At 36.5% G+C, this 13,369-nt stretch overlaps 1 protein-coding gene across 9 annotated transcripts in view; it reads right to left on the minus strand.

Annotated features, from left to right (window-relative positions):
- Positions 1-13,369, minus strand: part of SWT1 (SWT1 RNA endoribonuclease homolog) — a 164,695-nt gene that overhangs the window by 97,007 nt on the left and 54,319 nt on the right. For all 9 annotated transcript variants that reach the window (XM_037825162.1, XM_037825168.1, XM_037825165.1 and 6 more), the window contains one exon: positions 11,491-11,584. In XM_037825162.1, coding sequence (XP_037681090.1) covers positions 11,491-11,584 — 94 coding nt within the window. The remainder of the gene's footprint in view (positions 1-11,490; positions 11,585-13,369) is intronic.

The raw sequence follows: 13,369 nt of genomic DNA on the forward strand, positions 1-13,369 counted from the left end.
GGGGGAACGGCACTCACCTGTGACATAGCACAGTCATCCCTCAACAGAGGACCCGGGGTGCACAACCTGGAAGAGGGGCCCACTTGCAAGTCTCAGGAGCCATACGCCAATACCAAGGACTTGTGGGTCAGTGGCAGAGACAAACTGTGGCACGACTGAACTGAAGGATTAGACTATTGCAGCAGCTTTAAAACTCTAGGATCACCAGGGAGATTTGATTGTTAGAGCCACCCCCCCCTCCCTGACTGTCCAGAAACACGCCCCATATACAGGGCGGGCAACACCAACTACACACGCAAGCTTGGTACACCAATTGGACCCCACAAGACTCACTCCCCCACTCACCAAAAAGGCTAAGCAGGGGAGAACTGGCTTGTGGAGAACAGGTGGCTCGTGGACGCCACCTGCTGGTTAGTTAGAGAAAGTGTACTCCACGAAGCTGTAGATCTGATAAATTAGAGATAAGGACTTCAATTGGTCTACAAATCCTAAAAGAACCCTATCAAGTTCAGCAAATGCCAAGAGGCCAAAAACAACAGAAAATTATAAAGCATATGAAAAAAACAGACGATATGGATAACCCAAGCCCAAGCACCCAAATCAAAAGACCAGAAGAGACACAGCACCTAGAGCAGCTACTCAAAGAACTAAAGATGAACAGTGAGACCATAGTACGGGATATAAAGGAGATCAAGAAGACCCTAGAAGAGCATAAAGAAGACATTGCAAGACTAAATAAAAAAATGGATGATCTTATGGAAATTAAAGAAACTGTTGACCAAATTAAAAAGATTCTGGACACTCATAGTACAACACTAGAGGAAGTTGAACAACGAATCAGTGACCTGGAAGATGACAGAATGGAAAATGAAAGCATAAAAGAAAGAATGGGGAAAAAAATTGAAAAAATCGAAATGGACCTCAGGGATATGATAGATAATATGAAACGTCCGAATATAAGACTCATTGGTGTTCCAGAAGGGGAAGAACCTAGGAAGGGTATTCAAAGAAATTGTGGGGGAAAACTTCCCAAATCTTCTAAACAACATAAATACACAAATCATAAATGCTCAGCGAACTCCAAATAGAATAAATCCAAATAAACCCACTCCGAGACATATTCTGATCACACTGTCAAACACAGAAGAGAAGGAGCAAGTTCTGAAAGCAGCAAGAGAAAAGCAATTCACCACATACAAAGGAAACAGCATAAGACTAAGTAGTGACTACTCAGCAGCCACCATGGAGGCAAGAAGGCAGTGGCATGATATATTTAAAATTCTGAGTAAATTTATGGTTAGAGATTTCTAACACTCCTGTCTCAGTAATCATAGAATAAGTAGACAGAAAGTCAATAAGGATATAGGAAACCTGAACAATGCTATCCACAAACTTGACCTAATTGAAATTTATATAATACTCCATATACATCAGCAGAATATATATTTTTCAAGGGCACATGAAACACTCACCAAGATAGACAAGATTCTTGACTACAAAACAAACTTTAACAAAGTTAAAAGAACAGAAATTATATAAAGTATGCTCTCAAGCCATAACAAAATTAAACTAAAAATCAATAACAGAAAAGAATCTTGAAAATTTGCAAATATTTGGAATTAAGCAACAAACATCTAAAAAATTATGGAACAAAGAGGAGGTCACAAGAGAAATTATAAAGTATATTAAACTGAATGAAAATGAAAACAACATATCAAAATTTGTGGGATGCAAACAAAACAATGCTTAGAGGGAAATTTATGGCAGTCTCAAATTAATTCTAAGGTTCCATCTTAAGAAATTAGAAAAAGAGCACAAAGGGACTCAAGAGTGCTTTCTAGGGTAAAGGAAGTATTCTATATATGGAGAGGGATGTGGGATACACCAGTATTTCCATTTGTCAACCCTATGTGGGTAAGACTTGATATGTATTTCAATATATACACATCTTTTCCTCAAATTAGGGAAATGAGGAGTGAATGGAGATATCGCTGACAGAATGGCAGAATCTGGATAAGTGTTGTAGCGGGTACTTGGGGATTTATTAACTCTTCTGTTATTTTAAATAATATTGCTGAAATTCTCCAAATAAGATGTTTTTAAAAACTAAAAATAAAAAAAAAATACCACCCTAGGATGTGGGGCAACATGGCAGCATAGAGAGGTGTGGAATTTAGTCAGTCCTCTGGAACAACTAGCAAATAGTCAGGAACAACTAGTAAATAGTCTGGAACAACTATTGGGGGAAATCGTTACTGGATACATATCATTCACCATCCTGGAATGGGTGAAAGGCTGAGATCACAGCACAGATCCATAAGGAAAGCTCCCCAAACTGTGGAGCTGGTGCCTATCCCCCACCAACACAGCAGGCTGACTTGGAACACTTCTCTGTGGAAAAAAGTAGCAGTCTACTAGGAGCAAGAGAAAGTAACTCAACCAAGTTCCAACTGTGGTTTTAATTAACAAATCTGGACTACTGAGTACAAGCTACAGGCACAGATAGACCTGGAGCAAGCAAGAAAGGAACCTGAGGTCTCTCCCAAGAGAGGGGGGGCATGGCTGATGGGAAAAAAATATATAAATAAAAAGAGGCTTTTGCACTTACAGCAGTCAAATCTATTCCTAAATTGTAATGGCTATCTCCAAACTCTGAGATGTTGATCCTTTGGTGTATAAACTGATTGGGCTCTGGAACATTGGATATCCATGTGACACGTGAAACTCAGAGCTAGAGCTTGGCAGATATGAATGTCAGTATTAACGCATACAGCAACTGTTTAAAAAAAGAAAAATTCTGAAAGAGAGCCCAGACTTCAATTAGAGATATGAATGAAGCAGATGTGGTTAAGACTAGGGCAAATTGGGGAAAAGGGTAAAGGCTGAAACTGACTGTGTGTTAAAACTTCAACTTCCATGTAAGACCAAGGGAAGAAATGTTTATTTGGTATAGAATCTATATTTTCTAAACAATATAACTTCTATAGTCTGTTCAAACACCACAATTACATGGAACTTTGAATAGGAAATGAGATATGGAAGGTCTGTATAGGTTAGAGTGAAATAGCAACATATTCCAGAGTAATTTGGGTGGAGAATAAAAATATATATTCGGGGCCCCCCTGAGAAGCTGGGGGAGGATGCAGAGGTGTTGGACTTCCTCACCTGGATTGTTACTGATGTCCTAACAAACACTGGGGACTGACGGCTTGACATCCAGAGCCCTGTCTCGGGGCTTGCCCCTATGAAGCTTGTTACTGCAAAGGAGAGACTAAACCTGCTTATAATTCTGCCTAAGAGTCTCACCCTGAGTGCCTCTTTGTTGCTCAGTTGTGGCCTTCTCTCTCTAACTGTGCCGCCTCGGCAGGTGATCTCACTGCCCTCCTCCCTATGTGGGACCTGACTCCCAGGGGTGTAAATCTCCCTGTCAATGCAGGATATGACCCCTGGGGATGAATCTGGACCCGGCACTGTGGGATTGAGAACATCTTCTTGTCCAAAAGGGGGAGACGAAATGAAACGAAATAAAGTTTCAGTGGCTGAGAGATTTCAAATGGAGTCGAGAGGTCACTCTGGTGGACATTCTTATGCACTATATAGACAACAATTTTTAGGTTTTAATGTATTGGAATAGCTACAAGTAAATACTTGAAACTACCAAACTCCAACCCAGTAGCCTTGACTCTTGAAGATGATTGTATAACAATATAGATTACAAAGGGTGACAGTGTGATTATGAAAATCTTGTGGCTCGTACTCCCTTTATCCAGTGTATGGATGGAGGAGTAGAAAAATGGGAACAAAACTAAATGAAAAATAGGGTGGGATGGGGGGGATGATTTGGGTGTTCTTTTTTATTTTTATTTTTATTTTCCATTCTGACTGATTCTTTCTGGTATAAGGAAAATGTTCAAAAATAGATTGGGGTATTGAATGCACAACTATATGATGGTACTGTGATCAGCTGATTGTACACCATGGACGACTGTATGGTATACGAACATATCTCAAGAAAACTGAATTTTAAAAAAAAAAAGAGGCTTTTGAAGACAGCTGAGCTCAGAATATTGGAAAAAAGGGCTGTGTCCCAAGAAAAGGGGCACAGAGAACTGGGTACCAACACTGGTCAACCAGCAAAACTGGGGAGCTGGGGACTGGCTCTGAAAAGGGGCTTTCTCTCTTTTTCCTCTTTTTTTTTTTTTTTTCCCATTCTACATATCTCACTAGGGAAAGCCTGAGGCATTTTCAATTGTTCGTGCTGACTCAGGCAAGGGTGAAGTTAAGAGAGTCAGAGAGACAAAGGAGGAATTCAAGTGTAGGAGACAATTCCCTAAAGGGTATATCTTCCTGGAGAAAAGGGGTGGGTCCCAACTCAAGTGGCTGCTCTTTCTCAGTGAATTCAGACCTCAAGGCCTGGGGGTGGGGGTGGGGGATGGGACGGATGGACACACACACACAACAACAACAACAACAACAACAAAAGCCAGAAACAACTTAAGCTTGGCTTCTGATACAGTTCAGTCCCTGGCCAGGACAGGGTCTGCTGAGAACTAGAGGACTACACTTCTTTACACAAGGGGGATGCTGCGGGCTGACAAGTGCCACCTGCTGGACAAGATAGGAAAAGCAGAGTCTAGAAGCCTCACAGGAAAGTCTGACAACCTTCTGGGTCTAATCCTCAGTAACTTACTTCTGAGTAACCTTCCTCCTGAGACCTAGACCCATCTGGTCTGGGAAAATCTGATAGGGGTAATTAAGGAAACTAGATGCCTAGACAACAAAAAATTATGAGCCACATTAGGAAAAATGAAGATATGGCCCAGATAAAGGAGCAAACTTACATTTCAAATGTGATACAGCTTCAGTGGCAGAGAGATTCCAAAAGGAGCCGAGAGGTCACTCTGATGGGTACTCTTATGCACAATTTAGACAACCCTTTTTAGGTTCTAAAGAATTGGGGTAGCTGGTGGTAGATACCTGAAACTATCAAACTACAACCCAGAACTCAAGAATCTCAAAGACAATTGTATAAAAATGTAGCTTATGAGGGGTGACAATGGGATTGGGAAAGCCATAGGACCACACTCCACTTTGTCTAGTTTATGGATGGATGAGTAGAAAAATAGGGGAAGGAAACAAACAAACAGACAAAGATGCCCAGTGTTCTTTTTTACTTCAATTGCTCTTTTTCACTTTAATTATTATTCTTGTTATTTTTGTGTGCGTGCTAATGAAGGTGTCAGGGATTGATTTAGGTGATAAATGTACAACTATGTAATGGTACGGTGAACAATCGAATGTATGATTCATTTTGTATGACTGTGTGGTATGTGAATATATCTCAATAAAATGAAGATTTAAAAAAATGTGATACAGGAGTTGAAACAACTAATGAAAGATATTCACACAAATATGCTAAATCAATTTAAAAATCAAATCAATGGGTTGAGGGAAGATATGGCAAAAGAGATGAAGGAAATAAAGAAGACACTGGGTGAACATAAGGAAGAACTCAAAAGTTTCAAAAAACAATTGGCAGAAATTACGGGATGAAAGGCACAATACAAGAGATGAAAAACACAATGGAGACTTACAACAGTAGATCTGATGAGGCAGAAGAAAGGACTCATAAACTAGAGGACAGGACACCTGAAATCCTACACACAAAACGACAGATAGGGAAAAGAATGGAAAAATATGAGCAAGGTCTCAGGGAATTGAATGACAACATGAAACACATGAATGTTCATGTCATGAGTATCCCAGAAAGAGAAGAGAAGGGAAAAAGGGCAGAAACAATAATGGAGGAAATAATCACTGAAAATTTCCCATCTTTTATGAAAGACATAAAATTACAGATCCATGAAGCACAGTCTACCCCAAACAGAACAGATCCAAACATACCTATGCCAAGACACTTAATAATCAGATTATCAAATGTCAAAGACAAAGAAATAATTCTGAAACCAGCAAGAGGAAAGCGATCCATCACATACAAGGGAAGCTTGATAAGACTATGTATGTGTGGATTTCTGAGTAGAAACCATGGAGGTGAGAAGGAAACAGCATTATACATTTAAGATACTGAAAGAGAAAAACTGCCAGCCAAGAATTCTGTATCTGGCAAAACTGTCTTTCAAAAGTGAGGTAGTTTAAAATATTCTCAGACAAACAGACACTGAGAAAGTTTGTGAAGATACCTGTTCTATAAGAAATACTAAAGGGAGCACTAGAGGCAGATAGGAAAAGACAGGAGAGAGAGGTTTGGAGCACAATATTGTAAGTACACTGAATAAAGAAGACTGTGAGTACAGTTGAAAGAGGACTCTTAGGGGTATGTAGAACACCAGAAGGAAAGACAGAAGTTAAAGACTGGGACTGTATAACAGTGAAACCTAGAGTGGTTAATGACTGTGATTAAACGTACAAATATAAGAATGCTTTTACGTGAGGGAGAACAAATGAATGTCAACTGTGCAAGGTGTTAAAAAATGAGGGGGTATTGGGGAAAAAATACAGTCAATACAAACTAGAGACTACAGTTAACAGTAACATTGTAATATGCTTCCATTATTTGTAACAAAGCAATATATCAAAGCTAAATGTCCATAAAAGGGGACTTAAGGGAGGGGTATGGGATACTTGGTGTTGTTGTTATCTGACTTTTTTATTGTATTGTATTGTATTTTAATTTTATTTTTTCTTTTGTTGGTGTTTAGTTGTCATTCTTTTTTCTTTTTCTTTTCTTTTTTTTTTTTTTGCCTCTTCCTTTTTCTTTGTGGAAAAAATGGAAATGTCCTTATATAGATAGTGATGGTGAATGCATAATTATGTGATTATACAGGGAACCAATGAATGTTTACTTAGGATGGAATAAAATAAACAGAGGGATACAAATGCTGAAGAAAATGTGGAGAAAGGGATATACCTAACCACTGTTTGGGGGGAAGTAGAATAGTGTAGCCCATCATAGGGCAGTGTGGTAGTTCCACAGGAAACTAAGCATGGGGTTGCCATATGGTCCTGCAACTCAGTTATTGGGTATATACTTGGAAGAACTGAAAAGAGGGACATGAATGGACATTTGTACAATGGGGTTTATGGTGTCAGTACTCACAACCTGCAATGGATAGAGGTGGCCTAAGGGAACATCTACTAATAAATGGAATGGCGAACTGTGGTGTGTACATACAATAGAATATATTAAGCTGTTACAAGGAGTGAAGTTACGAGGTGAATGCATATTGAGAACAGTATGTTGAGTGAAATAAACCAGAAACGAAAAGAAAAACATTATAATGTTTCACTAATATGGACTAACTATAATGCACAAACTCTAAGAATTGAGTCTAAGAGCACAGGTTATCAGGGGAAGGCTTATTGTAAAGGTTCCTAGATTGTAAGCTCTTATAGCAGTTACAGCTATTCCTGAGTTGTAATGGCTATTTCTAAATTCTGAGATGCTGAGCTCCTTGTGTATAACCTGGTAGGTCCCTGGGACTTTGGGTATCTGTGTGACATCTGAGACTCAGAGCCAGAGTCTGGCAGCATTACCCCATACAGCAAATGTTAGAGTCTGAAACAAGATGTCAGACTTCAATTAGAGATATGAATGAAATGGACTTGATTAGGACTAAGGTAAATCAGGCTAAAGGGTAAAGGACGTTATTGACAGTGTTTTTAAAACTTCAACTTCTGTGTGAGCCCAAAGGAAGAGATGTTTATTAGGTGCAAAATCCATATTTTTTGTAACACAGTATATAACTTAACTTGTATAGTTAGTTTACTTAAATACCATAATTACATGGAGCCTTGAATAGGAAGGGAAATCAAGTTGGTTTGTACAGGTTAGTGTGAAGCCTCAGTACATCCCAGAGTAATCTGGGCAGGGAATAAAAATGTATTTGCAATGCCCTCTTGAGGGACTGGGGGAAAATGTGGAAATATTAAATTTCCCCACATGGGGAATTAACGATATTCTCACAAGCATTGGGAGCTACCAATTTAGAAGGCTGAGCCCTCAATCTTGGGGCTTGCCCTCATGAAGTTTGTTACTGCAAAGGAGAGGCTAAGCCTACTTAAAATTGTGCTTAAGGGTCACCCCCAGAGAACCTCTTTTGTTGCTCAGATGTGGCCTCTCTCTCTAAACCAACACTGCAGGTAAACTCACTGCCCTCCCCGTTACATGGGACATAACTCCCAGGGGTGTAAACCTTGCTGGCAATTTGGGACATGACTCACAGGGATGAGCTTGGCCCCGGCTTTGTGAGATTGAGAAAGCCTTCTTGGACCAAAAGGGGGAAGAGAAATGAAACAAAATAAAGTTTCCACGGCTGAGAGATCTCAAATAGAGTTGAGAGGTCATTCTGGAGGCTGTTCTTGTGCATTATACAGATATCCCTTTTTAATTTTTAATGTATTGGAATAGGTAGAAGGAAATACCCGAAACTGTTTAACTGCAAACCAGAAGCCTTTATTCTTGAAAATGGTTGTATAACTATATATCTTACACCATGTGACCATGTGATTGTGAAAACTTTGTGGCTCCCACTCCCTTTGTCCAGTGTATGAACAGATGAATAGAAAAATGAGAACAAAAATTAAATGAATAATAAGGAGGAATGGGGGGTATGGGATGCTTTGGGTGTTCTCCTTTACATTAACTTTTATTCTTATTCTTTTTTGTGTGTGGTAATGAAAATGTTCAAAAATTGTGGTGATGAATGCACAACTATATAATGGCACTGTGAACAACTGACTGTACTTCGTGGATGATTGTATGGTATATGAATATATATCTCAAAGAAAATTGTATTTTTAAAAAATAATAAATTTCAAAGCTGTTTGAAGATTTTTAAAAAAGAATTCATTGTTTGGCTTGGCAATAAATGATTATATGGCATAACCCAAAAACACTCACTTAGGAATCAGTCATCAAAAGTCCTTGGCTATACTAATTGTGTGATCTTAAGTTATTTTACCACTCTTTAGCTTTAAAACAGAGATAATAATATAATTATTATATTATATTGGTTGGTTTAGAGAGAGAGGACTGTTGCAAGAATAAAATTATACCAGAAGAAATGAGATTACATGTCAAAATTTTTATAAACTATAAAATAATAAAATTAAAATGAAGGACTCTTTGTTAGCTAATATGAAAACAAACATGAAATGTATAAAACTAATAGAAAAAAGAATAGCTTGCAAAATATATGATTGTCCATTAATAATAATTTGAAAAGCTCCAAAGACCCTTCACATCTGAGAATTTTTAAGCTACATTTGCCAAAATTTGAAACAGCTTATATCATATAGCTACACACAAACTCCTTTTATAGGATGTTAGAAATTTATTTTCATTTCTTCAGGAAAAAAGGGAAAACAAATTCTTTTCGTTACCTTAATTGTAGCTATTGTTTCATAGGTGTATACGTGTCAAAGCTTATCAAATTATACACTTGAAATACATGCAGTTTATTATATATCAATCATACCTTAATAAAGTTGAAAAAAAAAACAAAAAATCAAAATACCATTCTAGCTTTCTGAAGAACAGATGAAGGAGAGCAAGTATAAAAATCAAAAGCATTATTAGTCTTACAGTAGAAGTGGAGGGAACGGTAACATGGTTTAACAGGATAGTGGTAGGGGAGATGAAGAAAAGAAAGCCATACAACCACATTTTGGATACAGAATTAAAAGGACTCGCTAATTGGCTGGCTATAGATTATGAGGGAAAGGCAGGTATCAAAAATGGCTCCCGTGTTTCTGGCTTTAGCAAATGGGTGTAAGGTGGCACTTCTAATTCTGATGGAGAAAATTCAAAAGGGAAGATCAAGAGTTCGCTTTTAGAGGTAACAGTTTCAGACGTCTATGAGACATCCAAGTATAAATGGCAAATAAGTAGTTGAATGTACTAGGCTGGATCTCAAAAGAGAGTAATGGATTAAAGAAATAAATTGGGGGTTGCTGGTCCATTCTTAAGGTTGTATTGCAAGTAAAACTCTTAGAATGAAGTGTGTAGAATGAAGTTGTGTTATAGAAGTTTTTCCTATTATCATCATCAATTAATATCAATTATCATCATCCTCATCTTCCAGTTAATTAATATAAATGTTATCGTCATAATAAGTAGGTGTGATTTGCAAAGTAAGTATGGTTCTCTCCATGTAAAGGGAAAAAATACAGGCTCACCAGTAATATGAGAATGCCAGAATTAAAAGTAAGATTTCTTTACAAAGTTTCTTTTAACTAGAAAATGTTAAATCTGTTAATCCCCAGTGACTTCAGAAATAATGAAGAATTGAGAAAGTTTTGTCCATTAAATTTTCATTCAAATTTTAACTAAAAAGAAAACAATTACATAAACAATTACTTCACAAATTTAGTCTATCTCAAATTCAAAGTGATTTACATATTCCTAATTCTGTTTTGGCCTTTAACAAATTTGAAGATAATATATTATGTCTTAGATCAAAAACTTATTTAAAACCTAGGGATAGAAATCTCCAGTATTTCCTTTAATACCAAAAAGAATATCACTATCTCTGAAGACAGTTAAAATGATATCAACAAAGCTCCCTTACAAGAAAGATCTTAGGGCTATTCATTTTCAATAACTTCTCAATTTATCATAGAAAATTCAGGCATGATCATGATACTATAAGAACTCCATTTTGCAGAGATGAAAATCCAGTCTAAAATTTCAAATTAAAAGCCCTCTTCTCTTTCTCTTCAGAACCTTTTCTCATGTATAATGAAGAATATTCTGCTTACCATTACATGAATTTTACCTTAGAATGAATTTACGAAAATACTATTAGTGGGGAATGGAGGAGAGAAGGGAGGAGGAAAGGAGAAGGAAGAAAAATTCCTACTGAGATTTTACTACCTACTAGGCACTATTCTAAATTCTTTACATATATTATCTGATCTAATAGATAATAACTTCATGAAGCAGGTAATATTATCCTCCCTATGCTTACACTTGAGGAAATTAAGTTAGGCAACTTGTCCAAGGTCACAAAACTGGTAAGTGGTAGAGTCAGTACTCCAAACAAGGCAGTCTAACTCTCTAAAAGTATGTAGAACACAACTGCAACATAAACTACCTGCCCGCAGGTAAATAAATAAATAAACTTCTTGACTCATGATCAAAAAATTCTGTCAGATTTGACTTCTGAACTATTTTATTGGGCTATCAAATTGACTTCCTTCTGCTTTTTTTCAAAAGTTTTCTTAATATTATATTAATTAGATTGAAACTTCAACTTCATCTCTTTGAAATCCCATTCTCTTTGAGATCTCATTCTTCTATAGATCACATAACATAAGATTATCAGATATAAATCAATATGCTCACTGGCAGACTTAGAAAATTGATTTTGATCCTTGATATAGTGGATACATTATGATTTTTTAAAATTCTTTGACATACATTTCCATCAAAAAAAAAAAAAAAAAGAATGAAATGACTATGAAACTCACGTGCACAGAATAACAAGAGAACAAGGGAATAATTCCTGGTACTGAAGGCAGCATTTTAATACTCGATCATCATTGTTCTCATCACTTAATCCATCTGCAAATTTAACAAAAGTAACTGTCAATAAGCACTTTAGAAATCTGTATGCCGTAAGAATAATTGATGCTGTATTTATTAATCAAAAACATCTAAAAGAAAGAAAACTTTTTAAATAAAAAGAGGAAAGCAAGACAGCAAAACAATGCCTTGAAAATTCTGGATCTAGAAATCACATAGCTTATGGTTGTGCATTTAATAAAGTGGTTAGTTTACTTATAAAATGACACAAGGTTTGACTCTTTATTTAAAAACTCAAAGGAAAGAAACATGATCAGAACACTAAATGCCAAACTAGAAACCAAAAGCTATAAATTCTAGTCTCAATTCAATCACTTAACAGGTTGTAAGTAAATTACATGATTATATCATGCTTAAAATTACTTTAACTTAAGAAGTCTGTAAAGTAAGACAACCGTACTACCAGCAACCAAACCAACTTTTTGTGCCTGCTTTTCCTTAATCTCTGAAACAATAAAATTTAGAGATGTACAGGAAAGGGAAACATGAACTGTAGTCAGAGAACACAAAAAGTAATTTCCAACAAATGTTAATTAGTGGCTGACAAGATGTCCTCTGGCATTCTCCAAATATTAAAATGTAATAAAAGTTCAGTTTTTGTGAAAATAATGCAATGTGTAGAAATAGGACCTATGACACTTGTTAATAATACAGATTTCAGGACAATACCCCAGACCTACTTCCGGATAAGAATCTTTGGAGCCTGAACCCAGAGACCAATTTAAACCCTTGGTAATTCTCTTTTACACTAAAATTCAAGATATATTCGCCAAGAGCCTCCATCTTGTTCTCAATTTACTACCTTTTTTTCCTCTACTGTTAGCTCATATTACTTAGTTCATTCTCTAACTATTCATGTTAGAAAACCCGTCCATTCATGCAATAAATATTTATAATAGGCCTAATTTGTGCTGGATCCCAGTTATAGGCAACTGGAGATGCAAAGGCAATCAACTCTTCAGGTACTCACAATCTAATAGCAATTCTAGATGGAACTCAACTGATCTTGGAGCATGAGCCTGAGGGAGATGGGATTCAGTTCTTAATCAGATACCAGTGAGCAAAACAGACATTTATCACAGCAGTCAATTTTCCTTCCTTTAGCTCAGAGTGTAAATACCACTAATAATGCAAAATGGGCAGCTCAAAATCATTAATTTTTAGCATCTCAATTCAGCATATAAAAGGAGATTTAAAGGTTAGCAGCGTAATGCTCTAAAGACATCAAAATTAAGATTATCTCTATTATCACATTTTCTAGGATATGTGAAGCCAGAAAACACACCTGAAACTGAAAGAATACTCATGAACTATTTAGTAATTCAACAAGTATTTCTGAGCACCTGTTCAGGTACTGTTCAAAGGGAAAGAAAGAGACAGACAAAGATTCTGAAAACAGACTGATCTGGGTTTGAATTCCAGCTTTTTCACTAGGTATGTGCCCTGGAGCAAATCATGTTGAGAGAAATAAGCCAGACACAAAAGGACAAACATTGTGTATTCTCACTGATATGAATATAGGTTGCTAGAACCAAAATTTTTAAAAGAACAAAAAGACAAAAAGCAACCATAGGACAGTATAGAACAGTGAAACTTAATGTAATCTATGGATTATAGTTGGTAGCACAAATATAGTAATATTCTCTCATCAACTGTAACAAAAGTACACTAATGCAAAATGTTAAAAATAAGGGCAGGTATATGAAAATGTATTTTCTGTATGATCTTTCTGTAAAACTACAACTTTGAAAATTAAAAAAAAGT

This window comes from Choloepus didactylus, chromosome 2 (genome assembly GCF_015220235.1).
Source record: "Choloepus didactylus isolate mChoDid1 chromosome 2, mChoDid1.pri, whole genome shotgun sequence".
Classification (NCBI taxonomy): domain Eukaryota; kingdom Metazoa; phylum Chordata; class Mammalia; order Pilosa; family Megalonychidae; genus Choloepus; species Choloepus didactylus.